The sequence below is a fragment of the Scyliorhinus torazame genome, chromosome 11 (genome assembly GCF_047496885.1).
Source record: "Scyliorhinus torazame isolate Kashiwa2021f chromosome 11, sScyTor2.1, whole genome shotgun sequence".
NCBI lineage: Eukaryota > Metazoa > Chordata > Chondrichthyes > Carcharhiniformes > Scyliorhinidae > Scyliorhinus > Scyliorhinus torazame.
Genome location: NC_092717.1, coordinates 48024401 through 48052254, shown reverse-complemented (window position 1 = coordinate 48052254; position 27854 = coordinate 48024401). Strand labels below are relative to the sequence as shown.

The window sequence follows — 27854 nt, the reverse complement described above, 5'->3', positions numbered from 1 at the left end:
TGTTATTATGATGCCCTCGGAAGGAGGGGGGGTGGAGGTGGTGGTAGCGGAGAAGGTTTTTGATTGGGTGGAGTGGGATTACCTGTGGGAGGCGCTGGGAAGGTTTGGGTTTGGCGAGGGCTTCATTGACTGGGTGCGGTTGCTCTATCATGCACCAGTAGCGAGTGTGCGTACGAACCGGCTGAGGTCGGGGTATTTTAAACTACACCGAGGGACGAGGCAATGGTGCCCCCTCAGATGACCTGCTCTTGTATATTTCAGACCCGTTGGAGGGGATGGGGGAAGTAATGTGAATCCTGGGGGAATTTGGCAATTTTTCAGGTTATAAACTGAACATGGGGAAAAGCGAGATGTTTGCAATCCAGGTAAGAGGGCAGGGGAAGAGACTGGGAGAGCTGCTGCTTAGAATGGTAGGAAAGAGCTTTCAGTATCTGGGAATCCAGGTGGCCTGGGAATGGGAGACACTGCACAAGTTAAGCCTATCCCGGCTTGTAGAACAAATGAAAGGGGACTTTAAGAGATGGGACATGCTCCCGCTATCACTGGTGGGGAGGGTACAGACCGTGAAAATGACGGTCCTCCCAGATTTCAGTGCCTCCCCATCTTCATCCCAAGGGCCTTTTTCAACCGGGTGAATAATGTTATTGCGGGCTTTGTGTAGGCAGGCAAAACTCCGCGAATGAAGAAAGTGTTGCTGGAGCGCAGTCGGGGAGGGGGGGGCGGTTGGCGCTGCTGAACTTCTGTAACTACTACTGGGCGGCTAATCTAGCCATGATTAGGAAGTGGGTAGTGGGGGAGGGGCCGGTATGGGAGCAGATGGAGGCGGCGTCATGTAAAGACACAAGTTTGAGAGCAATGATAACGGCACCTCTTCCGTTCTCGCCGGCCTGATACGCCACAAGTCCGGTGGTGGCGGCTTTGAGAATCTGGGGGCAGTGGGGGAGATACAAGAGAGTGGAGGGTGCATCGGTTTGGACCCCGATTTATAATAATCATCGGTTTGTACTGGGTAGGCTGGATGGTGGGTTCCGGAGATGGCAAAGGCAGGAATCAGAAGGATGGGGGATCTATCTATAGACGGGAGCGTCCCCAGCTTGAAAGCCTTGGAGGGTAAATTTGAATTGCCAGCAGGGAATGGGTTTAGGTATTTGCAGGTGCGAGACTTCTTGAGAAGGCAGGTTCCGTCCTTCCCGCTGCTGCCGCCACTGGGGATACAGGACAGAGTAGTCTCCAGTACATGGGTGGGAGAGGAGAAGGTATCAGATATTTACCAGGAGCTTTTGGAGGTTGAGGAAACTCCGGTGGAGGAGCTTAAGGGCAAGTGGGAGGACGAGCTAGGAGGAGAGATAGAGGCGGGTCTGTGGTTGGATGCCCCAAGCAGGGTTAATACATCCTCCTCATGTGCGAGGCTTAGCCTAATACAATTTAAGCTAGTCCACCAGGCACACATGACAGTGGCTCGGATGAGCAAGTTTTTTTGGGTAGAGGACAGGTGTGCGAGGTGCGCGGGAAGCCTAGCAAATCATGTTCACATGTTTTGGTTTGCCCGAAGCTTAGAGGGATCTGGCAGGGTTTCGCTAAGGCAATGTCCACAGTACTAAAAACACGGGTGGTGCGGAGTCTGGAGGTAGCGATCTTTGGAGTGTCGGAAGAGCCGGGAGCCAAAGGGGCTGACATCTTGGCCTTTGCCTCGCTGGCAGCCCGGAGACGGATCGTATTAATGTGGAGGGACTCGAAGCCCAGAGTGTACAGACCTGGGTGAGTGACATGGCTGGGTTTCTCAGTCTCGAGAAAATAAAGTTCGCCCTAAGAGGGTCAATGGTAGGGTTCACCCAGAGGTGGCAGCCGTTCGTCGACTTTCTCGGGGAAAATTAAAATGTCAGCAGATGCAGTATTCCAAGGGGAGGGGGGGGGGGCGGGAGAAAGAGGGCTGGATTGTTGTTTTATGGTTGGGGTGTGTGAAGATTGTGATGAGGGTGGAAATATTTATTGTACCATGTTTATGTCATTATTCTTATTATTATAAAAACTTTCAAAATACCCTGATAAAAATATTTTTTTTAAAATAGGCTAGCAGACAAGCGGCTGATGGAATTTAATACGCAAGTGTGAAGAGATGTATTTTCGCAGAAGGGAAAAGGAGGTAATATAATCTGCCGTTTCATGTCACTTTCAATGATTTGTCCACAAATCCCTCCAGGGTCCTGCAACAACTTTAGAATTGTACCCATTATTTTATATTGCCTCCCCAGGTGGATTGGAAAATTATGGTGAGTGCGTCCACAATTTCAACCATAGACGTTCTCCTTGAATCAACCCTGTTGAGCCCTTCAATGAGATAATCTAATTTTTATAAACTCTAAAAAATATAGGCCCAGTCTTTCCTCATAGCAAAACCCCACAATCCCAGGAATCAGTCTGGTGAACCTTTATTGCTCTACGGCAAGTATTCTTCCTGAGGTAAGGACACCAAAACTGCACACATTATTCTAGATGCAATTTCACAGAGACTCTATAAAATTGCAGCAAGATGTCTTTACTCCTGTACTCAAATCCTTGTGTAATAAAGGTCAACATATCATTTACCTTCCTTATTGCTTGCTGCACCTGCCTATTCTTTAAAAAAAACTAATTCAACACACCTTCTGCTTGTTGTAAGAGGAAGTCAGTGCTAACCACTGTATCATCAATCAAATTAAATGTAAAATTCTATCGTATTACTGCCACCTTTTTCCTAAAGGCTCCTTTACAAATAGATTATTAATTAGTTGTTTCTCATGGCACAATACTACATCTAAAATATCCAGTTGAGTTGGTTCCTCAACATACTGTTCTAGAAAACCTATTAATATACATTCCAGGAGTGCAGCAGTGCTAATTAGGTTTACCCAGACTATATATAGATTGAAATCCCCGATGATTACCACGTTACCCTTGTTACATGCACCTCCAATTTCCTGATTTATACTGAGCCCTATACTATCATTACTGTTTGGTGGTCTACAATGACCAGCTGTACTTTTGTTTCTTACTTCCAAACTAACGGATTCTACATCTTGATCAAAGATGCAAATTCTCCCTCACTGATGTACTGATCTCACCTTCTACTAACTACCCCACCACCATTTGCTTTTTACCTAACCTTCCAAAATGTCAAATACCCTTGAACATTCATTTCTGTGCCTTGGTCAGCCTGCAGCCGTTTCTCCGTATTGACAATTAGATCAAATCTGATTACTTCTATTTGTGCCGCCAATTCATCTACCCTGTGAATGCTGTGTCATTCAGATAAAGCATGCCTTTAATTCTGATATTTTAATATTTTCAAATATTTGATGGCACACTAAGTTTTGTATACTGTGTCCTTTCTTGCCAAACTTTACTTACCATTTTCTTTATTGTCACTTTCTCGATCACATCTTGCCTCATTTGATCCCTTGCACCACTATTTGGTTTCAAGCCCTCTCTACCCGTCCTAGTTATTGGACCTGCCAGAATACTGATCACAGCGCAATTCAGGTGAAGACTGTCCCAATATTACAGCATCCATGATCCCCCATGCTGTTCCCAGCGCCCCAGGAATTGAAACACATTTCTCCCATACTATCTCCCACACATTTGAGCCACGCATTTAACTCTCTAATGTTATTAACAATTTGCTTGAGGCTCGGGTAATAATCCAGACCTTTTGAAGTCCTGGTTTTTAATTTATTCCAAAGCTGCTCATCATTTTGAAGCAGGTACCATACGTAGGCCATAACAACTAGATCTTCCCCTTCCCACTGCAAGTTCCTTTCCAGCCCACAGCAGCTGTCCCAAACTCTTGCACCAGAAGGCAACACAGCCTATCCCCTGATAGTACTGTTCCCTACCATCACTACAATGCAACGCCATGGTCAGTTTGCTAATCCACCCTGCAGCCCTTGCTTTTGTTCATAAAGCTGCAAGAGCTTCAAACTGGGAAATTGCAAGGTCGAGGCTCCTCCACTTTAACCCTTTTGATCCTCATATCTCACATCACGCAGTCATACTCATGCAGTCCCTGACCATGGACTAGATCAGATAATCCTATATTACAGAGACTGTTTCCTGGAACATAGTGGCCAGGTAATTTTCCCCCTCACTGATGTGCTAGTGTCTGCAGCTTGGCCTCCAGCTCAATGACTTTGAGCTGAATTTCCTTCAGCTGCAGATACTTACTAAACACATCTTTCCCTTGGATCACACTGGTGTCCATGAACTCCCATATTCTGTAACTGCTGCACATCACCTGCCCTGCCAAATTTTCTTTTACATTTATTACTTTGTTGATTTATTTTTAATTGATGCTCGTCTGTGTTTTCATTCATATTTAAATAAATGTTCTACTTGCATCAGATGAAATTCCCTTGTTAAGATAAATAGGAAATACTTGTCAGCTAATCTAAAAAGCTTTACAATTAGTAAATTTTATTGCTCTAATAAGTGTATTACAATTACTAAAATTTCATGAGTTTTGAAAGATAAATGAGATAAATACTCACTAAACAATCAACTAACTTTTCCTGTGACATAATCCTTGGAGTTTTCTCAGAAAGCAGTTGATCTGTTCATCAGCCACTGGACTGGACAGCTTTTAAGGTGCTGCTGCCCGTTTTTTTAGTCTTCCTCCTTGGTACATCTTTGGCCCTGGTGGCTCTTCAACTTTAAGCAAAGCCAGCCTATCTAATTCGGCTCTTTTATCAATTTTTAGCCCATCCAGGGTCTCAACTACCTCCCACTTTCGCTATGAGATGGGCTTTCACTTCTTCTTGAAAAATAACTAATTTCATACCTGAGCCAAGGCCCCTACCTCCATGCATAAATCCCTGTTTTAGTTCTCATCAACTGCACCTCATCTATGTCACATTTACTTCTATATGTCAATGGAAGACCTTTGGATTCCCTTTCATGTGAAGTCAGTGTCTGCTCAGATTTTCTCTTTGCTTCTCATTGCTATCCTCACTTCCCTTCTGAATTTTCTACATTCAGCCTGTTTCAATTGTATTATCCACCTGAAATGCTTTTTATGCTTCATCTTGCTCTCTATAATCATCATGAGCAAGTTCTGCATTTGTTTGTCCTACCTTTCTCCCTCATGGAAATGCTTCTGTTATTTAATCATCCAGCTCACCACTGTAACACAGATCTTACTTAGATTGTTCCATTTGCTGAAACCCAACCCATTACATTTCTAACTTTTTGTAGCTTTGATTAACTCCAATTGTCTTTCCACAAATGCTGCTAGACTGAAGTATTTCCAACATTGTTAAAATTTTTGATGTCATTCAAGCTTTGGAATTAATTTGGAAAACTACTGGTTAGATTATTGAAGTTTTTAAAATCAAGGTTTTTAGTCTTTTCTACTATGAGAATCTGTAGCTTATTTTTTTGGTGGCAACAAGAATTGAAACAGTGTTGTGCTGTTCACTCCAAGTACATTGTTGTTCCCCGATGCCCTACAGGCTTTGGCTGGAGTGCACACAAAATAAAGCTCTAACAATCTCAATAAGCTTTGTGATGGGAGGAAGCCGATAATTTCTGCAGATGCAGGAGCAGCTGTAACGTGGCAAGTAGATGTGGCACTGAGTGAAGAACAGCAGCAATTAAAGGAGTAGGTGGAACCAGAGAAATTCACTGTAGTGGAAGATTGAGGAAGGACTGTGAACCCCGATCTTAAGACTGCAGGGACAGGAGAGCAGCCTCCTCACTGCTGAAGTTTGGCACAAAACCCCCCCAAAAGAACTAATGGTTTGTTGCTTCCTGGGGTCTGAGGAATATCTAATCAGCCTCAATTAAAAAGAGGCAAGTTACTGGCATATCTCAAAGAACAAAGAAAAGTACAGCACAGGAACAGGCCCTTCGGCCCTCCAAGCCTGTGCCGACCATGCTGCCCGTCTAAACTAAAATCTTCTACACTTCCTGGGTGCGTATCCCTCTATTCCAAACCTATTCATGTATTTGTCAAGATGCCCCTTAAATGTCACTATCGTCCCTGCTTCGACCACCTCCTCCGGCAGCGAGTTCCAGGCACCCGCTACCCTTTGTGTAAAAAACTTGCCTGGTGCATCTTCTCTAAACCTTGCCCCGCACTTTAAACCTTTGCCCCCTAGTAATTGACCCCTCTACCCTGGGAAAAAGCCTCTGACTATCCACTCTGTCAAAGCCCCTCATAATTTTGTAGACCTCTATCACGTCGTCCCTCAACCTCCGTCGTTCCAGTGAGAACAAACCGAGTTTATTCAACCGCTCCTCATAGCTAATGCCTTCCATACCAGGCAACATCCTGGTAAATCTCTTCTGCACCCTCTCTAAAGCCTCCACATCCTTCTGATAGTGTGGCAACCAGAATTGAACACTATACTCGAAGTATGGCCTAACTAAGGTTCTATACAGCTGCAACATGACTTGCCAATTCTTATACTCAATGCCCCGGCCAATGAAGGCAAGCATGCCGTATGCCTGCTTGACTACCTTCTCCACCTGTGTTGCCCTTTCAGTGACCTGTGGACCTGTACATCTAGATCTGACTGTCTATACTCTGGAGGGTTCTACCATTCACTGTATATTCCCTACCTGCATTAGACCTTCCAAAATGCATTACCTCACATTTGTCTGGATTAAACTCCATCTGCCATCTCTCCGCCCAAGTCTCCAAACGATCTAAATCCTGCTGTATCCTCTTGACAGTCCTCATCGCTATCCGCAATTCCACCAACCTTTGCGTTGTCTGCAAACTTACTAATCAGGCCAGTTACATTTTCCTCCAAATCACTTATATATTCTACAAACAGAAAAGGTCCCAGCACTGATCCCTGCGGAACACCACTAGTCACAGCCCTCCAATTAGAAAAGCACCGTTCCATTGCTACTCTCTGCCTTCTATGACCTAGCCAGTTCTGTATCCATCTTGCCAGCTCACCCCTGATCCCGTGTGACTTCACCTTTTGTACCAGTCTGCCTTGTCAAAGGCCTTACTGAAGTCCATATAGACAACATCCACTGCCCTACCTGCATCAATCATCTTTGTGACCTCTTCGAAAAACTCTATCAAGTTAGTGAGACACGACCTCACCTTCACAAAACCGTGCTGCCTCACGCTAATATGTCCATTTGCTTCCAAATGGGAGTAGATCCTGTCTCGAAGAATTCTCTCCAATAATTTCCCTACCACTGCCGTAAGGCTCGCTGGCCTGTAGTTCCCTGGATTATCCTTCCGACCCTTCTTAAACAAAGGAACAACATTGGCTATTCTCCAGTCCTCCGGGACATCACCTGATGACAGCGAGGATCCAAAGATTTCTGTCAAGGCCTCAGCAATTTCCTCTCTAGCCTCCTTGAGTATTCTGAGGTAGATCCCAAGACCCTGGGGACTTATCGACCGCAATATTTTTCAAGACGCCCAAAACCTCGTCTTTTTGGATCTCAATGTGATCCACGCTATCTACACACCCTTCTCCAGACTCAAAATCCACCAATTCCTTCTCTTTGGTGAATACTGATACAAAGTATTCATTTAGTACCTCACCCACTTCCTCTGGTTCCACACATAGATTCCCTCGCCTATCCTTCAGTGGGCCAACCTTTTCCCTGGCTACCCTCTTGCTTTTTATGTACGTGTAGAAAATCTTGGGATTTTCCTTAACTCTATTTGCCAATTACTTTTCGTGGCCCCTTCGAGCCCTCTGGACTCCTTTCTTAAGTTCCTACCTACTTTCCTTATATTCCACACAGGCTTCGTCTGTTCCCAGCCTTCTAGCCCTGACAAATGCCTCTTTTTTCTTTTTGACAACGCCTACAATATCTTTTGTTATCCAAGGTTCCCAAAATTTGCCGTATTTATCCTTCTTCCGCACAGGAACATGCCGGTTCTGAATTCCTTTCAACTGACATTTGAAAGCCTCCCACATGTCAGATGTTGATTTACCCTCAAACATCCGCCCCCAATCTAGGTTCTTCAGTTCCCTCCTAATATTGTTGGAATTAGCCTTCCCCCGATTTAGCACATTCACCCTAGGACCACTCTTATCCTGGTCCACCAGCACTTTAAAACTTACTGAATTGTGGTCACTGTTCCCGAAATGCTCCCCGACTGAAACTTCTACCACCTGGCCGGGCTCATTCCCCAATACCAGGTCCAGTACAGCCCCTTCCCTAGTTGGACTACCTACATATTGTTTTAAGAAGCCCTCCTGGATGCTCCTTACAAACTCTGCCCCGACTAAGCCCCTCGCACTAAGTGAGCCCCAGTCAATATTGGTTAAGTTGAAGTCTCCCATCACAACAACCTTGTTGTTTTTACTCGTTTCCAAAATCTGTCTACCTATCTGCTCCTCTATCTCCCGCTGGCTGTTGGGAGGCCTATAGTAAACCCCCAACATTGTGACTGTACCCTTCTTATCCCTGATCTCTACCCATATAGCCTCGCTGCCATCTGAGATGTCCTCCCGTAGTACAGCTGTGATATTCCCCCTTACGAGTAGCGCAACTCCGCCACCCCTTTTACATCCCCCTCTATCCCGCCTGAAAGATCGGAATCCTGGAAAGTTTAGCTGCCAATCCTGTCCTTCCTTCAAGCAGGTCTCTGTAATGTCATAGTTCCAAGTACTAATTCAAGCTCGAAGTTCATCTGCCTTACCCGTAATGCTTCTTGCATTAATACATATGCACTTCAGGCCACCAGACCTGCTGTTTTCAGCAACATCTCCCTGTCTGCTCTTCCTCAGAGCCATACTGGCCCTATTCCCTAGTTCTCCCTCAATGCTTTCACTTTCTGACCTATTGCTCCGGTACCCACCCCCCTGCCATACTAGTTTAAACCCTCCCGGGTGCCACTAGTAAACCTCGCAGCCAGGATATTTATGCCTCTCCTCAAACCTCCTTATGAAGCCTGCCTGATGTCGAGAACAAACTTAGGCATGCACTGAGTGCTGAATTTGGTGCATTTGAGTGCTATAGTGAGAGTTTGGTGACTGAGGGAGTATAAGGATTCATTTTTATCTAAAGTTTTGTCTTTCTTTTATTTAGTTAATTCACTTAAAAGTAGCTGTTTGGTTTAGAAGAAGGTGAATTTTCAATCAGCTTTAAATAAAGGTTCTACTTGTAGGTACTTGCAGCTGGAGCTTGTTAATTAGTTAATTGGATTAGGCCAGTTTTCAGAGGCTAGATTCACAGTATAAAAGTGATCCAGCTGCAGTGCAGACTTGTTTGCACTCAGTGCTGAATTTGGTGCATTTGAGTGCTATAGTGAGAGTTTGGTGACTGAGGGAGTGCTGGTTTTGGTGCACTTGAGTGCTACAGTGAGAGTTTGGTGACTGAGGGCGTTAGGTGAGGAGGGAGTAAGGTGCTCCTTTCATTTCATTTCCGCAAAGAGCGAGAAGGGAGCCAGGAGTTTACAGAGAGTGCAGCTGACTGGGAGCAGAGTCGGATGGCGGAGGTCCAGTTGGTCCACAGGACAGCTATATTCTGTAAGGTAAGAGGGGATGGAGGCTAGGCCAGTTGCATGCTCCTCCTGTAGGATGTGGGAGGTGAGGGATACCACCGGTGTCCCCGCTGACTATACCTACGGGAAGGGCACCCAACTCCAGCTCCTCAGAGACCGTGTTAGATAACTGGAGCTGGAGGAACTTCGGATCATCCGGGAGGTAGAGGGGGTTATAATAAAGAGTTACAGGGAGGTAACCACAACCAAGGTACAGGCCAAGAGTAGCTGGGTTACAGTCAGGGGAAAGAAAACAAACAGGCAGACAGTGCAGGGATCCCTCATGGCCGTTCCCCCTCAAAACAAGTATACCGTTTTGGATGCTGTTTTGGGGGGGGGGGGGGGGGGGAATAACCTACCGGGGGAAGACCCTAGCGGCCAGGTCTCTGGCACTGAGGCTCAGAAGGGAAGGGGGGAGAATGGAAAAGCAATAGTAATAGGATATTCAATGGTTAGGGGAATAGATAAGGAGATTCTGTGGTCGCAAGCGAGACTCCCGGAAGGCATGTTGCCTCCCGGGTGCCAGGGCCAGGGATGTCTCGGATCGTGTCTTCAGGATCCTTAAGGGGGAGGGTGAGCAGCCAAAAGTCGTGGTGCACATTGGTACCAACGACGTAGGTAGGAAAAGGGGTGTGGAGGTAATAAATGAGTTGAGGGAGTTAGGCTGGAAGTTAAAAGCCAGGACAGACAGAGTTGTCATCTCTGGTTTGTTGCCGGTGCCACATGATAGCGAGGCTAGGAAGAGGGAGAGAGTGCAGAGGAACACGTGGCTGCAGGAATGGTGTAGGAGGGAGGGCTTCAGGTATTTGGATAATTGGAGCATTCTGGGGAAGGTGGGATCTGTACAAGCAGGACTGTTTGCATCTGAACCAGAGGGGCACCAATATCCTGGGAGAGAGGTTTTCTAGTACTCTTCGGAAGGGTTTAAACTAATTTGGCAGGGGAATGGGAACCAAATTTGTAGTCCAGCAACTAAGGTAGCCGATATTCAGGACGCCAAAGCGTGTAGTCAGGCAGTGGGGAAGGGAACGCTGACAAAGGAGAGTACTTTCAGGCACGGAGATGGGTTGAAATGTGTATACTTCAACGCAAGAAGCATCAGGAATAAGGTGGGTGAACTTGAGGCATGGATCGGTACTTGGGACTACGGTGTGGTGGCCATCACGGAAACTTGGATAGAAGAGGGGCAGAAATGGTTGTTGGAGGTCCCTGGTTATAGATGTTTCAATAAGATTAGAGAGGGTGGTAAAAGAGGTGGGGAGTGGCATTGTTAATTAGAGATAGTATAACAGCTGCAGAAAGGCAGTTCGAGGAGGATCTGCCTACTGAGGTAGTATGGATTGAAGTCAGAAATAGGAAAGGAGCAGGTCACATTGTTGGGCGTTTTCTATAGGCCCCCCAATAGTAACAGGAGATGTGGAGAAACAGATTGGGAAACAGATTTTGGAAAGATGCAGAAGTCACAGGGTAGTAGTTATGGGTGACTTCAACTTCCCCAACACAGAATGGAAATTCTTTAGATCAAATAGTTTGGATGGGGTGCTGTTTGTGCAGTGTGTCCAGGAAGCATTTCTAACACAGTATGCAGATTGTACGACCAGAGGGGAGGCCATATTGGATTTGGTGCTTAGTAATGAACTAGGGCAAGTGATAGATTTGTTAGTGGGGGAGCATTTTGGAGATAGTGACCACAATTCTGTGATTTTCACTTTAGTAATGGAGAGGGATAGGTGCATGCAACAGGGCAAGGTTTACAATTGGGGGAAGGGTAAATACGATGTTGTCAGACAAGAATTGAAGTGCATAAGTTGGGAACGTAGACTGTCAGGGAAGGACACAAGTGAAATATGGAACTTGTTCAAGGAACAGGTACTATGTGTCCTTGATATATATGTCTCTGTCAAGCAGGGAAGAGATGGTCGAGTGAGGGAACCATGGTTGACAAGAGAGGTTGAATGTCTTGTTAAGAGGAAGAAGGAGACTTATGTAAGGCTGAGGAAACAAGGTTCAGACAGGGCATTGGAGGGATACAAGATAGCCAGGAGGGAACTGAAGAAAGGGATTAGGAGAGCTAAGAGAGGGCATGAAAAATCTTTGGCGGGTAGGATCAAGGAAAACCCCAAGGCCTTTTATATATAGGTGATAAATATGAGAATGACTAGAGCGAGGGTAGGTTCGATCAAGGACAGTAGCGGGAGATTGTGTATCGAGTCTGAAGAGATAGGAAAGGTCTTGAACGAGTACTTTTCTTCAGTATTTATAAATGAGAGGGGCCATATTGTTGGAGAGGACAGTGTGAAACAGACTGGTAAGCTTGAGGAAATACTTGTTAGGAAGGAAGATGTGTTGGGCATTTTGAAAAACCTGAGGATAGACAAGTCCCCCGGGCCTGACGGGATATATCCAAGGATTCTATGGGAAGCAAGAGATGAAATTGCAGAGCCGTTGGCAATGATCTTTTCGTCCTCACTGTCAACAGGGGTGGTACCAGGGAATTGGAGAGTGGCGAATGTCGTGCCCCTGTTCAAAAAGGGGAAAAGGGATATCCCTGGGAATTACAGGCCAGTTAGTCTTACTTTGGTGGTAGGCAAAGTAATGGAAAGAGTAGAGGGATAGGATTTCTGAGCATCTGGAAAGACACTGCTTGATTAGGGATAGTCAGCACGGATTTGTGAGGGGTAGGTCTTGCCTTACAAGTCTTATTGAATTCTTGGAGGAGGTGACCAAGCATGTGGATGAAGGTAAAGCAGTGGATATAGTATACATGGATTTTAGTAAGGCATTTGATAAGGTTCCCCATGATAGGCTTATGCAGAAAGTAAGGAGGCATGGGATAGTGGGAAATTTGGCCAATAGAAGTCAGAGAGTGGTGGTGGATGGCAAATATTCAGCCTGGATCCCAGTTACCAGTGGCGTACCGCAGGGATCAGTTCTGGGTCCTCTGCTGTTTGTGATTTTCATTAATGACTTGGATGAGGGAGTTAAAGGGTGGGTCAGTAAATTTGCAGACGATACGAAGATAGGTGGAATTGTGGATAGTGAGGAGGGCTGTTGTCGGCTGCAAAGAGACATAGATAGGATGCAGAGCCGGGCTGAGAAGTGGCAGATGGAGTTTAACCCTGAAAAGTGTGAGGTTGTCCATTTTGGAAGGACAAATGAATGTGCAATACAGGGTTAACGGTAGGGTTCTTGGCAATGTGGAGGAGCAGAGAGATCTTGGGGTCTATGTTCATACATCTTTGAAAGTTGCCACTCAAGTGGATAGAGCTGTGAAGAAGGCCTATGGTGTGCTAGCATTCATTAACAGAGGGATTGAATTAAAGAGCCGTGAGGTGGTGATGCAGCTGTACAAAACCTTGGTAAGGCCACATTTGGAATGCTGTGTGCAGTTCTGGTCGCCTCATTTCAGGAAGGATGTGGAAGCTTTGAAAAAGGTGCAAAGGAGATTTACCAGGATATTGCCTGGAATAGAGAGTAGGTCTTACAAGGAAAGGTTGAGGGTGCTAGGCCTTTTCTCATTAGAACAGAGAAGGATGAGGGGCGACTTGATAGAGGTTTATAAGATGATATGGGGAATAGATAGACAGTCAGAGACTTTTTCCCTGGGTGGAACAACCATTACAAGGGGACATAAATTTAAGGTCAATGTGGAAGATATAGGGGGGAATGTCAGAGGTAGGTTCTTTACCCAGAGAGTAGTGGGGGCATGGAATGCACTGCCTGTGGAAGTAGTTGAGTCGGAAACATTAGGGACCTTCAAGCGGCTATTGGATAGGTACATGCATTATGGTAGAACGATATAGTGTAGATTAATTTGTTCTTAAAAGCAGCACGGTAGCATTGTGGATAGCACAATTGCTTCACAGCTCCAGGGTCCCAGGTTCGATTCCGGCTTGGGTCACTGTCTGTGCGGAGTCTGCACATCCTCCCCGTGTGTGCGTGGGTTTCCTCCGGGTGCTCCGGTTTTTTTCCCACAGTCCAAAGATGTGCAGGTTAGGTGGATTGGTCATGATAAATTGCCCTTAGTGTCCAAAATTGCCCTTAGTGTTGGGTGAGGTTACTGGGTTATGGGGGTAGGGTGGAGGTTTTGACCTTGGGTAAGGTGCTCTTTCCAAGAGCCGGTGCAGACTCGATGGGCCGAATGGCCTTCTTCTGCACTGTAAATTCTATGATAATCTATGATTAATCTGGGACAAAGGTTCGGCACAACATCGTGGGCTGAAGGGTCCATTCTGTGCTGTATTTTTCGCTGTTCTATGTTGATATTGCGGACTTCTAGGAACAAGTTAAGACAACATAGAGGTGCTACCAAGACGTTTGAGAAAATGAATCAAGGCAGTAAGTCTCAAACTAAAATCGGTGAAATGAATGAAGCTCTCAGATTATTATAAAAAACAAATGGGTTCACTAATGTTTTTTCTGGAAGGGAACTTGTCACCCGTACTCAGGCTGATGAGATTCCAAGAACATCAACACGTTTACTTCATAAGGAAGACATCTGGCTCTTTTGTTTGGAGTGCAGTTCTGATATCTCATTATATAAATTACATAATTATATTAGGGAAATCAGAAGAGATTCACAAGGAGGTTGCCAGGACTGAAAAATTGGAGCTATGGGGTAAGATTGAATAGGGGAAGATTTAATTGAGATGCACAAAAATGTGGGAGGCATGGATAGAAATGGGATTAGGCTATGTGGCTTGTTTTTTTAGCCAGCACAGATATGATGGGCCAAGTGCCTCTTTCTGCGCTGTAAACCTTTTATAAATCATAGAATTCTACCATAAGAGCAAGTTTCAGTAAAATTAAAGCCCATGTTAGTTTTGAAATGTACAATTGACCCAACTTTAATAGCTTTTTGGGAAGCAAGAGGTCACAGTAACTTCATTGCCTTGTTAATGTAAGCCTACTTGTGACAAAAAAGATTAGTTATTAATAAAATGCCCTTGAATGGTCTATTGAAATACTATTCTGCTTTGTTCTGGACTCTCCCATTGGAGGAAATATCTACCTATTTATTACCTTTAAATGAATCTGAACCTGATCAACTAGAATTAAAGGCTGGTAGGCAGAACATCTTAACAATGGGCTTCTTTCTGGAAAGGCAGGGAAAACACACCCAGAGCTCCCTGAATGATAAAAGAGAAGTAGGCCAGAGTTTTATGATCCTGGCAGGATCTTCCAGTCCCACCAAAGTCAATGGAGGCTGGGTCGTTAGACATGTTCAAGGCTGAGATAGACAGACTTTTAATCAGTAAAGGAATCAAGGTTTATGTGGATAAGGTGGGTGAGTGAAGTTGAGGATCATCATTTTAGATCAGTCATGATCTCATTGAATGGCGGAGCAGAGTCGATGAACGAATGGCCTACTTCTGCTCCTATGACTCATGGATTTTTGGTTGGCTTGTTGCATTTGCTGCGGCAGGTCGAAATCTTAGACTTTGTATTAAGAGCAAAAACAGATTATGCTGAATCTTTATGAAGCTCTAGTCGGTTCACAACTAGAGCATTACACCCAGGTCTGATCATCACATTTTAGGAAGCTTTAGAGGGACAGAGGGGGTTCAGAGGAACACTTGGAGGGATGAAGGAGTTTAACTGCGATGTTAGGTTGCTCTCATTGGACTAAAGGAGATTGAAGGGGTGATTTGCGATTTACAAGATTCTGCCAAAGGGAAGTTGTTTCTACTTGCTAATTGAACACTGGTTATGGAACTCAGATTTAAGGTATACAGTGGGGATGTAAGGAAGAACCTTTTCCTAGAGTTTCAGGTAATGACTTGGAACTTGCTGTCCATGAGGGTAACGGAAGCAAAGATGACTGATTTCAAAAGCAAATTTGATGGGCACTCTACGTGCACTGGTATGAGCATAAGAATGGGGAATGAGACTGCTCTGCTCTGGACAGTGCACAGCATAGACTCCACAGACCAAATGGTTTCATTGATTGTTATAGTAATAATGTCTGAATGACTAAACATTGACTAAAATATTAAATTAAAAACTTAAATTGCAAAAACATCAAGTAATTCCTGACTTTTGTTTTTACCTTAAATTCAGGATGAAATGTAAAAAGGAAGGTCTCCCCAGTTCCATAAAAACAATCACTAATCTTGAATGGTTCAGATGCTAGAGCACCAAATAGCTGCAGATATAAAATAGAAAAATGGAAATCAGTTAATAGAAATTGATTTGATTCATCACCCTCCCAACAACTGTTCACATTTGCACAAATGGCCACTTGATCATTATGCATCTGTTTATGTATGCACAGTGATCGCCAAAGCTAGTACAGCCTAGCCCCAAACTATTCACCAGGTGTAATAAGTAGAAGGAGTAGCAGAGCAATGGAAAACAGCTGACAGTCACAGCAGGGTGAACAACATAACTTCAGCAAGAACAGGCAGATTACAAAGCTAAAATAATACAACACTGAAATAAAAGGGAGAAGTCAAAGGGAACAAAATTGGTAACAGTATTACAAGAAAGAAATATATTGTATACATGTACAAAATGTCTTGCATGTTTTTGCAGAAAATTTCAATATGTTGGTATTTTGTTCACAGATATAATAAATAACCTTCTAAAGTAGGTGAAATAAAAAAGCAGCATGTTCTGTTTTTAAAAACACATATGCCATACCTGACCATCGCTGTCTTTAATAACTAGCAGCATTGGTGTATCGACACCTGTCATACTACGGTACAGTGTTTTCAGACTCATGCCATGTTTAGCAGTACTGTAAATTAGAGTCCATGGGTACCCAACGGTCCGTGGAGGCAGATGTTTTGCAAGCTAAAACCCATCCAAAATAAAAGGGAAAGTTTAAAAATAAAAGACAACAGGATTTAAATGCATTTCTATTACCAATATACAGTTATAATATGATTCAAACCACTGCTGTAAAACAAGTCAGACTGTGGTGGCTCTCTGGGTCCAGAAATTAGACAGATCTCACATGTTTATTAATGTTCTGTCATGTGAGAGTACCATTAAGAAATAGGTGTATAAGAAATGTACCTTTAAGAAATGGGAGTTCATCAGTGATGTCAGAGTGTGGGTGGAGCTGGGCTGTCTGTCAGCTTTTTTACTTTCATTTTAGGCTGTTTGCTGCAGGGTGTGTTTTAGTTTCGTTTTCAGTGTTGGAGCTGAAGCCAGACAAAGCAGGTGTACTGTTGATCTCTCTGCCATGAAAAGCCTATCTCTTGATCATTTGGTGAATTCAGAATCATAAATGTTTTCAGTAGCGAAAGTAAACCTGATGTGTTTCTGTTAAAAAGGTGTTTCTTTTGTCTTCTGGATGTTGTTTGGGAAGTTATTAAGGATTACTTAGTGATGTATTCTTTGGGGGTTGTATTTGAATTAATGGTTGCTAAGATGTTCACTGTATGTTTGAAAAAGGTTAACTTGAGTTCGTAGAATAAACACTGTTGCTTTAAAAAAATACTTTTCCATTTATGCTGTACACCTGTAGAGTGGGCTGTGTGCTCCCCATACTACAATCTATTAAAAGTTGTGGGTCAGGTGAACTCTATGATACACTTTGGGGTTCTCTAAACCCTGGCCCATAACAGTTGGTCAACCGCAGCAAATGGTGACATTCAGATGCAGTTTAGAAATAAATCCTTAAATCCTAAATTGAAGTCAGGGGTCATTGCTTCATCACCAGTTGTTTAGGCTTGGATTAAGCCAAGACTCATTCACCTCTATATAAATGGCAGTCAAACAAAAACTTCTGATCCTAATTCATATATTTGTATGATTAAGTTGTGTATGTGTATTATATTTTGTACATTTTGGACAAAGCTTGGGCATTAAAGGGCATTTATTAAACTGGTTTGCTGACAATTTGTGCTCTAAACCTCTCACTCCATAAGCTCTCCTAACGATATCGATACCAAACCTCAACTATCTCAATTGCAGAAAGATCAGCCCCAATCCTCACCACCCACAACCACTAATTCCTTTCAAAGCCTTCTACTTTTTGTGTGCATTCCTGAAAAATAGTCTCCCCTGCTAGACACATTAATTCCCAATAGCCAAACCTTTGCCATCCATCCAAGCAAGAGGGTGGCCAGGGTAAGGATTGGACCACTTAAGGATAATGGGGGGAGTCTATATGTTGAGCCAGAGGAAATGGGCGAGGAACTAAATGAGTACTTTACATCAGTGTTCACCAAAGGAAAGGACTTTGTGGAAGATGATTCTTGGGTTGAGTGTGGGGACAGTCTGGGTCATGTTGACATCGAAAAGGAGGTCGTATTGGGTCTTCTAAAAGATATTAAGGTAGATAAGTCTCCTGGGCGGGATGGGATTTACCCCAGAATACTGAGGAAATCAAGGGAAGAAATCGCTGGGGCCTTGACTGACATCTTTGTATCCTCATTGGCTACAGGTGAGATACCAGAGGACTTGAATAGCTAATGTGGTACCGCTGTTTAAGAAAGGTAGTAGGGATAATCCTTGAAACTATAGGCTGGTGAGCCTCATGTCAGTAGTAGATAAATTATTGGAGAGAATTCTCAAGGACAGGATTTTTTACCCATTTGGAAACAAATGGATTAATTAGCAGAAGATTGTGAAGGGGTGGTCGTGCCACTAACTTGATCAAGTTTTTTGAGGAGGTGACAAAGATGAGGGGAGATGGATGGATGTTGTTTACATGGACTTCAGTAAAGCCTTTGACAAGGTGTCTCATGGCAGACTGGTACAAAAGGTGAAGTCACACGGGATCAGAGGTGAGGTGGGAACATGGATACAGAACTGGCTCGGTCACAGAAGGCAAAGGGTAGCAGTAGAAGCGTGTTTTACTGAATGCAAGATTGTGACTAGTGGTGTTCCACAGGGATCTGTGCTGGGACCTCTGTTGTTTGTAGTATACATAAACGATTTGCACGAAAATGTAGCTGGCCTGATTAGTAAGTTCGCGGATGACACCAAGGTTGGTGGAGTGGGAGATAGTTGAGGATTGTCAGAGGATACAGCAGGACAAAGATAGGTTGGAGATTTGGGCAGAGAAATGGCAAATGGAGTTTAATCCAGACAAATGTGAAGTAATGCATTTTTGTAGGTCAAACATAGAGGGGAAATATGCTGTAAATGGCAAAACTCTTAGGAATATAGAAAGTCAGGGGGATCTTTGAAAGTGGCAAGACAAGAGGACAAGGTAGTCACGAAAGCATATGGAATGCTTGTCTTCATTGGGCGGGACATAGAGTATAAAAAATGGCAAGTCATGCTGCAGTTATATAGAACCTTGGTACGGTCGCACTATTACACACCATTCTGGTCGCCACACGACCAGAAGGATGTGGAGGCTTTGGAGACGGTACAGAGGTTTACCAGGATGTTGCCTGGTCTGGAGGGTGTTATGCGGTTAGCTATGCGGTAAGGCTGAATAGACTCATTAGTTTCCATTAGAATGACAGAGGTTGAGGGGTGACCTGATAGAGGTCTACAAGATTATGAGAGGCATGGAGAGAGTGGATGGGCAAGCACTTTCCCAGGGTGGAGTGGTCAGTCATCAGGGGGCATAGGTTTAAGGTCGGTGGGGCAAAGTTTAGAGATGTGCGACACAGATTTTTTTCCCCCACAGTGTGGAGAGTGCCTGGAACGCGCTGCCAAGGGACGTTGTGGAAGCAGATACATTAACAGCATTCAAAAGGCATCTTGACAAATATATGGATAGGATGAGTATAGAGGACTACAGCACAAGAAAGTGCTGAGCGTTTTTGCAACATTGATATCATGACCGGTACAGCTTGGAAGGCCAAAGGGCCTGTTCCCGTGCTGTATTTAGGGGCTGGTTTAGCACAGGGCTAAAGAGCTGGCTTTTAAAGCAGACCAAGGCAGGCCAGCAGCACTGTTCAATTCCCGTACCAGCCTCCCCGAACAGGCGCCGGAATGTGGTGACTAGGGGCTGTTTACAGTAACTTCATTTGAAGCCTACTTGTGACAATAAGCAATTTTCATTTCATTTCATTATTATTCTTTGTTCTTTATTCACAATTCTCAACAGTATATAAAAATAAAATTTATGTAAATGACTTGGACAAAGGGGCTGAAGTTGGTAAATTTCCTGATGACACAAAGAAAGGTAGATATGAAAGTAAATTGCGAAGAGGGAAAAAGGAGGCTACAAAGGAACATGGATAGGTCAACTCAGTGTGCAAAGATCTGGCAAATGGAGCTTAACCTGGGCAAATGTGAAATTCTCAATTTTAGCAAGAATAATAAAAAATAAAATGATCTAAATGGTGAGATATTGCAGAGGTGCGAGATTCAGAGGGATCCGGGTGTACTGGTGTATAAATCACAAAAGGCTAGTATATGGTACGATAAATAGAATAGAATGCTATCATTTACTGTGAAGGGAATTGATTTAAAGTAGTGAGGTTAAGCTCTAGATGTGAGACCACCCAGACTACTGTTTACAGTACTGGTCTCCTTATTTAAAAAAAAACAATGAGGTATTTTTGGTATAGTAACAACAACAAAATAAACAATATACATGAAACCATAAACAGAGCAAAAGCCATTTACCTTTCGTACAGGTCCCACTCTTAACCACCTACTCTTCCTGGATTCCCGGGTCTTCTGACACCCCGGAAATCGCCACCTCTGGACTCAGCGCCTCCCTTGTTTTTAACACCGTGGACATGACATACGCAAACCCATGCCAAAATCTCCTAAGCTTTGGACATGTCCCAAACACGTGGACATGGTTCGCCGGTCCTCCCACACATTTTGTGCACCTGTCCTCCACCCCAAAGAATCTGGTCATCCGGGCCACTGTCATGGGAGCTCGGTGTATTGTATCAGGCTGAGCCTGGCACATGTTGCGGACGTGTTGGACTCTACTCAATGCGTCTGCCCAACAAACATCCTCTATCTCACCTCCCAGCTCCTCCTCCCATTTGCGCTTCAGCTCCTCGGTCTGCGTCTCCTCTGACCCCAGAAGCTCCTTATGAATGTCCGAGATGTTCCCTTCTCCGACCCATCCTCTGGAAACTACCCTCTCCTGAATCCCCCTTAGCGGTACGAGCGGGAAGGTTGACACCTGTTTACGAAGTCCCGCACCTGCAGATACCTGAATTTGTTTCCCCTTGTCAACCCAAACATTTCCTCAAACACCCTCATACTCGGAAAGCTCCCCTCTATGAACATATTCCCCATCCTCTCAATCCCCGCTCTCCGCTATAACCAGAACCCCATGCCCATACTCCCCGTGGCAAACTGGTGATTATTACAGATTGGGGCCCAGACCGATGCTCCTGTCTGCTCCCACATGTCTCCTCCATTGGCCCCAAACTCTCAGGGCCGCCGCCACCACCACTGGACTGGTGGAGTACCATGCCGGCGGGAACGGCAGTGGCACAGTTACCAACACTCCCAGACTGGTGCCCTTACATGAAGCCGCCTACATACGCACCCATGCCGACCCCTCCCCCACCACCCACTTTCTGATCATGGCTATATTAGCCGCCCAGTAATAGTTGCTAAAATCTGGCAGCGCCAGCCCGCCGTCTCCACTCAAGCATTCCCTTCCTTACTTGCGGGTTCTTGCCCGCCCAGACGAAGCCCGTGATCACTCGGTTGACCCGCTTAAAAAAGGACCGCGGGATAAAGATGGGGAGACACAAATACAAATAGGAATCTCGGGAGGACAGTCATCTTCACCGTTTGCACCCTCCCAGCCAGAGACAACAGAAGCACGTTCCATCTCCGAAAACAGTCCTTCATTTGGTCCACTAGCCAGGCCAGATTCAATTTATGCAGCCAGTCCCATTCTCGAGCCATTTGGATGCCTAGGTACCTAAAGTTTCCCTCTACTAACCTGAACGGCAGCTCTCCCAGTCGCCTCTCCTATCCCCTCGCCTGGACCACAAACATCTCCCTCTTTCCCATATTAAGCTTATACCCCGAAACCGGCCAAATTCCCCTAGAATCCTCGTGATTTCATCCATCCCCTCTATTGGGTCCGAAACAGACAGAAGCAGGTCATCTGCAGAGAGCGAAACACTGTGCTCCCCCCCCCTCCCGGACCAGTCCTCTCCAGCCCCTCGAGGCTCTCAGAGCAATTGCCAACAGCTCTATAGCCAGCGCAAACAACTGTGGGGAGAGGGGGCATCCCTGTCTCGTCCCCCAGTGCAGTCTAAAATAGTCCGATGTTGTCCTATTCGTCCGTACACTTGCCACAGGAGCCTGGCCCAGTCAATGAAGCCCCGCCCGAATCCGAACCGTCCCAGTATCTCCCACAGATAATCCCATTCTACCTGATCAAAAGTCTTTTCTGCATCCATTGCGATCACTACCTCCACCTCCCGACCTTCCGGGGCATCATGATCACATTTAACAGCCTTCTTACATTGGTCACCAACTGCCTGCCCTTAACAAACTCTGTCTGGTCCTCCCCAATAACGTCCGGAACACAATCCTCGATCCTGGAGGACAGATTTTGGCCAGCAACTTGGCACCTACATTCAACAGGGAAATCGACCTGTAGGACCCACACAGCTCCGGGTTCTTGTCCCGCTTAAGAATCAGTGAAATCGTTGCCTGTGACATCGTCGGGGGCAGCACCTCTCTTTCCCTGGTCTCATTGAACATCCTCAACAACACCGGCCCCAATATCCCCGAGAACTTTTTATAAAACTCCACTGGGTACCCGTCCGAACCCGGGGCCTTACCCGCCTGCATGGCCTTCAAGCCCTCCACTATCTCTTCCAGCCCGATTCGGGCCCCCAGCCCTTTTACCCACTCCCCGTCCACCTTTGGGAAATTCAGCCTCTCCAAGTGCCTCATCCCCTCGTGCCTCATCCCCTCCGGCCCCGTAAGGGGTTCCGACCTATATAGCTTGCTGTAGAAATCCCTAAACGCCTTATTCACCCCTGCTGAATCTCCAACCAGGTTCCCATCTCCGTCCTTTACTTTCCCTATCTCCCTAGCTGCCTCCCTCTTCCTAAGCTGCTGTTCAAGCATTCTGCTGGCCTTCTCTCCATGTTCATAGATCGCCCCCCCTTGCCTTTCTCAGCTGCTCCACCGCCCTCCTGTGGCCAGCAAGCTAAACACCTCCTGTAACCTCCGTCGTTCCCTTAAAAGCCCTGCCTCTGGGGTCTCCGCATACCTCCTGTCAATCTGAAGTATCTCCTTTACCAGTCGGTCGGTCTCTGCCCTGTCCACCTTTTCCCTATGGGCCCGGAAGGAGATCAGCTCCCCCCCCCTCCTCCACCAGCACATTCAAAACCTCCCGCATCTCCTTCCTCACCATCTCCATACATTTCTCAATCTGCGCCAACTGCTTTTGGAATTCCGCAGCCATCACCTTAGTTAGTTCTTCAGCCGTAAGCACTGCGGCCTCCCCTGGTGCTCCAGCCTCCATCCTCTTTGTTGACCCCGCGGTGACCTTTCCCCTCTCCAACGGACTTTCAGCCGCTTTTTTCCCAGCCGGTTTTTTGGTGTTTTTCGACATCCTTCTTCTCCTTGCGCTATCTCCCGACTTTTACTGCCGTCGCTGGCCCTAGGACCGGGCGTTACTCCCCGAAAATGCCGTTCCCGAACGGGAGCCCTCAAATGTGCGGCTGCATCCCGCCCGCAGTCACCGGAAGTCCTCTGAATGCCCTCTTGGCCAGTTTCCCACTCAAAGTTTTTGCTTTTCCAAAACTGCTTCACTATCCTGTCCCTCCCAATTCCTGCTCACTCATCCACTTATTGAGTTTCATGGTTCTAGGTCCCAACATTTCCAATTTAAACATCTTATTTATGTGATTAGATTCATGCCAGTCCTTGTCCCTGCACATCTCTGTAGCTCCTCTAGATTTACAATTCTTCACAAGGTCTCCATTCCTCGCTCACCCTCCTTCATTTCAGAATTGGCAATCAGGCCGATAGCCATTTAGGCCTTAAGCTTGCAATGCCTTTCAGCTTCTCCATCCCTTCTCTGTCTTTAAGAAACTCCATAAAACCCAACTTTTTGACCAAGTTTTTGGTCATCCCGTCTTATATTGCATTCTTATTTTGTCAAATTATGCCTTCATAAGTGTCTTGGGAGGCTTTCTACATGAAATATACACATTGCTGCATTTCCTTTGTGGAATGTCAAAGTGTTCTGCTGTCCAGCTCTCCGAGCTCATCTAATGGATGACCATCTACATTGAATGATCTGTTGAATTCCAGCTCAGCAATAATTGCTACAATTTAATAATTTGCAAGTTTGATTGCATTAGTTTAGTTATTTTTATAAGTCATTCAGAGTAGTCATCCACCTTTAGTTTGTGGTTAACAACCTATTCACACAATGAGCCCATTGCTTCAGTCAACATTTGATGAACCCTTTTACTTTGAACTAGGTGGTCAGTTTTTGTTTGCGTTCTGATGAAGCAATCTTTCATTCGATGTTTTCAGGTTTATTGGAGTCTAACTTTTAGTTTTTGCTTTTTCTGTGCATTGAAAACACAATTGAATCCTTTCATAAATCAAGGCTACAACCCAACTTTGTTTGAATGTGCCCAACTTTTATTGGCAATCATATTAGTCAGCTATTACTGGTGACTTAGTGACTTGCTCATGTATAGGATGCTTGTAATGAATGAGATATTTCTGATGTTTTTTGGCCAAAACTGCAAAAATGGATATGGAAATGAACTAATTGCAGATTGCAATAAAATTAGTCAAACAACTTGGAAAACTGAAACCTACCTACTTTCTGTGGAAAGACCAACCTCAGGCTCCCGGGATTTGATTGGAGGGAGGTGGGAGAATGGTGGGATCACTACCCGACATCCTCCTGCTCGATTACACAGCTTCTCTGCTTTCAAACTTGCCCGGGGTGGGTATTAAATTCCACAATTAAACTATGCATTAAACACTACACCTGTAGAAGATTGGGGCATGTTGAGCTCAGTTGGATAGCTGGCTTATGATGCAGAGTTAGGCCAACAGCATGGGTTCAATTCCCGTACCGGCTGAGGTTATTCATGAATGCCCCGCCTTCTCAACCTTGGAGCCTGAGGTGTGGTGACCCTCAGGTTAAATCATCACCAGTCAGCTCTCCCCCTCAAAGGGGAAAGCAGTCTATGGTCATCTGGGACTATGGTGACTACTTACTTACTTTACTGGAAGATTTCATGACAAAATCTATTGCACCACCTTTTTAGTTTTTGATTCTCAAATTAAGTAGAAGTTTCAACAACAACTTGCATTTATATAGTATTTGAGGTAATAAAACGTCCCATGGTACAAGAATTAATTACCTTTTCAATCTGATCCGTTTGCAGCAGGTCACTTTTTTCACTCAGGTTTGGCCGAAATGTTTCAAGCTCCAAATCAGGCTTTGTGGTTATATTTTGCCTCATACTGGTTTCTTCTCGTGTCGATATCTAAAATCAGAGATAACATTAAGAACCACACTCTCCCAGCTGCCTTTGGGCATTATTTTGAACTGAAAAAAGGTAACAGTGTATATGACCTCACACAACAAATATCATGCCCAAATTATAACTAATGGATAATCTCAGAATGTTTCAGGCTTCATGTCTCAAATACATTAAAATAAAACATAATAAGCTCAAAAATCCAGTTCCTGTTTTTTTGCTCGATTCAAAAATAATGTGGAAACGGCGACAAAATAATGCACCTTCAATTTTTCAAGGCAAATTTAATAATTCTTGGCAGCAGTTTTTCCTTAACTGTACAGTGCAAGGAAGGGCAACAATGGAACTCATAAAATGACAGTTAAAATTGTGATCAAAGAAATCTTTACATTAGTTCAGTGTATAAAATGTGACCAAATCAAAATATATACATTTAACATTTAAAATGCTAATTTCCTCTTTATTAATTGTTATTTTCACATCACTGCCCTTTATCAATGTACAGTGCAGGATCAGTGCAGCCACGGGCATGTTGGGATTCAAGAACAAAGTGGTACTATTGGAGTCTATAACGAAAGTTGAGAAGAATGGGAGAGAATTTGTCAGTATACTACATTAAGATGAGGCACAATCATCACAGACTTCATTCAACTTCTGCATTCTCAGCAAAACTTTCCTCCACATCAAATTCTGCAGTAAACCAAATTACAGAGAAACTACTCATCGTCACAATGGTTGTGTGGTAATGACTGCAGTTTAAGAGAAACTTACTGTGATATGGAGGGCAGAAAATTCCTAATTGTCCCCATGCCATAATTAATTCCCCTTCATGCAATGGGTTTCATTTAATCAACTATTACACACCACTGCACCACAACTGTATCCAAAATAAGGAATTTTCTGCGAGGCTTTGTTAAAAGTGTTGCTGCTGAGGCAAACACAAAGTAGGTATATTTGCCACTGAGAAAAATCTGGGATGCACACAGCCGCATCTGCGCTAGCTCTTTGGGCAAATGTATAGTGGGGTTAACTACAGATGGGGCACCTTTAGACGTCTGCAAAGCTTGCGCAGTTCTTCAGCATTAAGAGCATCGATCCTGCGATGGTACTCAGTCACTGATACTACCTGAATACAGAGACAGGAAGAAAATAATGCCACTAAAATTAAAAATAAGATATAGGAGGTGAAGAAGGGGACAGAAAACAGGGATACAAAATCGAACGAAGATTAAAGGGAAGTGAATGGATAAACTTTAAGACAGATAACAACCCACATGATACCCAAAATCATAAGTAATTAAGTCAAAATGTTTTTGAATAATGAAATACTTGCAGTTTCCTCGTCTCTTACAAATGATCCAAGTACTGTATCCAGATTATAGCAATTCGCACACATCAATCCTGTAATTATAACTGCACTGCCTGAAGAACAATGCATGCTTTGCTGCAGAAAGCTGCCAGAATAACATACAAATATGTTATCTCCGAGATAACAGAAATGTAGGTAAGATTACTTTTACATAGATTGTTTTTTATTCAGTTGATTTGTGGAAACGGACTATGCTAGAGCGCCAACTCCAAGGCCAAACATGCTGGTGCCAGAAATTGAACAAATTTGGAAATTTAACAAAGTTCATGCTCACTAGTCAGATGCAGAGTTAAGCTCTTTTTCTACTTTAGATCATCACTAATTCAATCTCAGAGCACCAAAATTAATTCTTGTACCTCTTGCTCTTCCCACTTTAATCCACCAAACAATCCTCCTGCATAAATCCTGAGCAAGATTAACTTAGTGCCTCAGCGCCCATAACTCCATTACCATGACACGTGCAAGTGAGATATGAAGATGGCAGACAGTGACACTGAGAACAGTTACTGACAGCTGTGACTTCTGGAGGCTGACTGCTTGGAAGGACATTTGAAGAGGCAATCGGAAGTAAAATGCTCAGCTGGCTAAGAGATGCCAGACAAAAGAGAGGCTAGCAAATCATGCACCTTCTCACACCACTTTTCACTACAACACATGTAACAGAAGTTAGCATGTGAGAGTGGTGTTAAGACGATGCTTAACAGAGTTCACAACCACTTCGCAAACCATCATCTTACCAGATGGATGCCTGCCATGGAGATGATAGTAAAGCGTACCTGTTTGACTGGCTATTTTAGATTAAAACTGCTATCTCCACTTTCATACAATCTGTGCAGAAGGAGGCCACTTGGCCCATTGAAGTCTACAATGACCTTCTGAAACAGCACGCTGTCTAGGCAAAAGCCTCACACTTGCCCTGTAACTCCACCTAGGACCAATTTAGCATGACCAATCCACCTAACCTGCACATCTTTGAACTGTGGGAAGAAACTGGAGCACCCGGAGGAAACCCACGCAGATACAGGGAGAAAGTGCGTACCCCACACAGTTGCCCACGGTCCCTGGTGCTGTGAGGCAGCATTGCTAATCATTGTGCCACATTGCTGCCCGATCCTTCAGGGCAACTGGTGAGCCTGAGGAATTAGCTACCGCAGAGAGCAGTTGAGGCCAAAACATTTTATTTTTTCAAGGAGGAATTAGATAGAACTCTTGGGGCTAAAGGGATCAAAGGGTTAAAGGGAGGAAAACGGGAACAGGTTATGGAATTGGTGATCAGCCATGATCATAATGAATGGCGGAGCAGGCTCGAATGGTCAATTCCTGCTCCTACTTTATATGCATGCTAAACAGCAGAAGCAGTTTACTTTGACATAATTAAATGATCTCAGAAGCAATCAGCTCTGCCATATCCAATTGTTGATGGCGATGGACTATTGAACTACCCGAAGGACGAATTTAGGTGCAACCTGTCTGGCCCAGGTCCCATCTCCCCGAGAGCCGGTCCCAATGTCCCAGGAATCAAAGTCCACCCATTTGCACCATATTTCCAGGCATGCATTCATCTGCTTTATTTTATTTTATACTCACTTGCGCCTGGAGATTACAACTTTTGAGG

The 27854-nt window shown here is 44.6% G+C and overlaps 1 protein-coding gene across 3 annotated transcripts in view; it reads right to left on the bottom strand.

Annotated features, from left to right (window-relative positions):
- oxr1a (oxidation resistance 1a) overlaps nucleotides 1–27854 on the bottom strand; it is a 704666-nt gene that overhangs the window by 29397 nt on the left and 647415 nt on the right. For 2 of the 3 annotated variants that reach the window (XM_072467220.1, XM_072467219.1), the window contains exons 12-15: nucleotides 25916–25996; nucleotides 24751–24876; nucleotides 16142–16294; nucleotides 15549–15644 (exon numbers count right to left, since the gene is read on the bottom strand). In XM_072467220.1, the coding sequence (XP_072323321.1) occupies nucleotides 15549–15644; nucleotides 16142–16294; nucleotides 24751–24876; nucleotides 25916–25996 (456 nt within the window). The remainder of the gene's footprint in view (nucleotides 1–15548; nucleotides 15645–16141; nucleotides 16295–24750; nucleotides 24877–25915; nucleotides 25997–27854) is intronic. The other variant, XM_072467221.1, reaches the window with a different exon arrangement.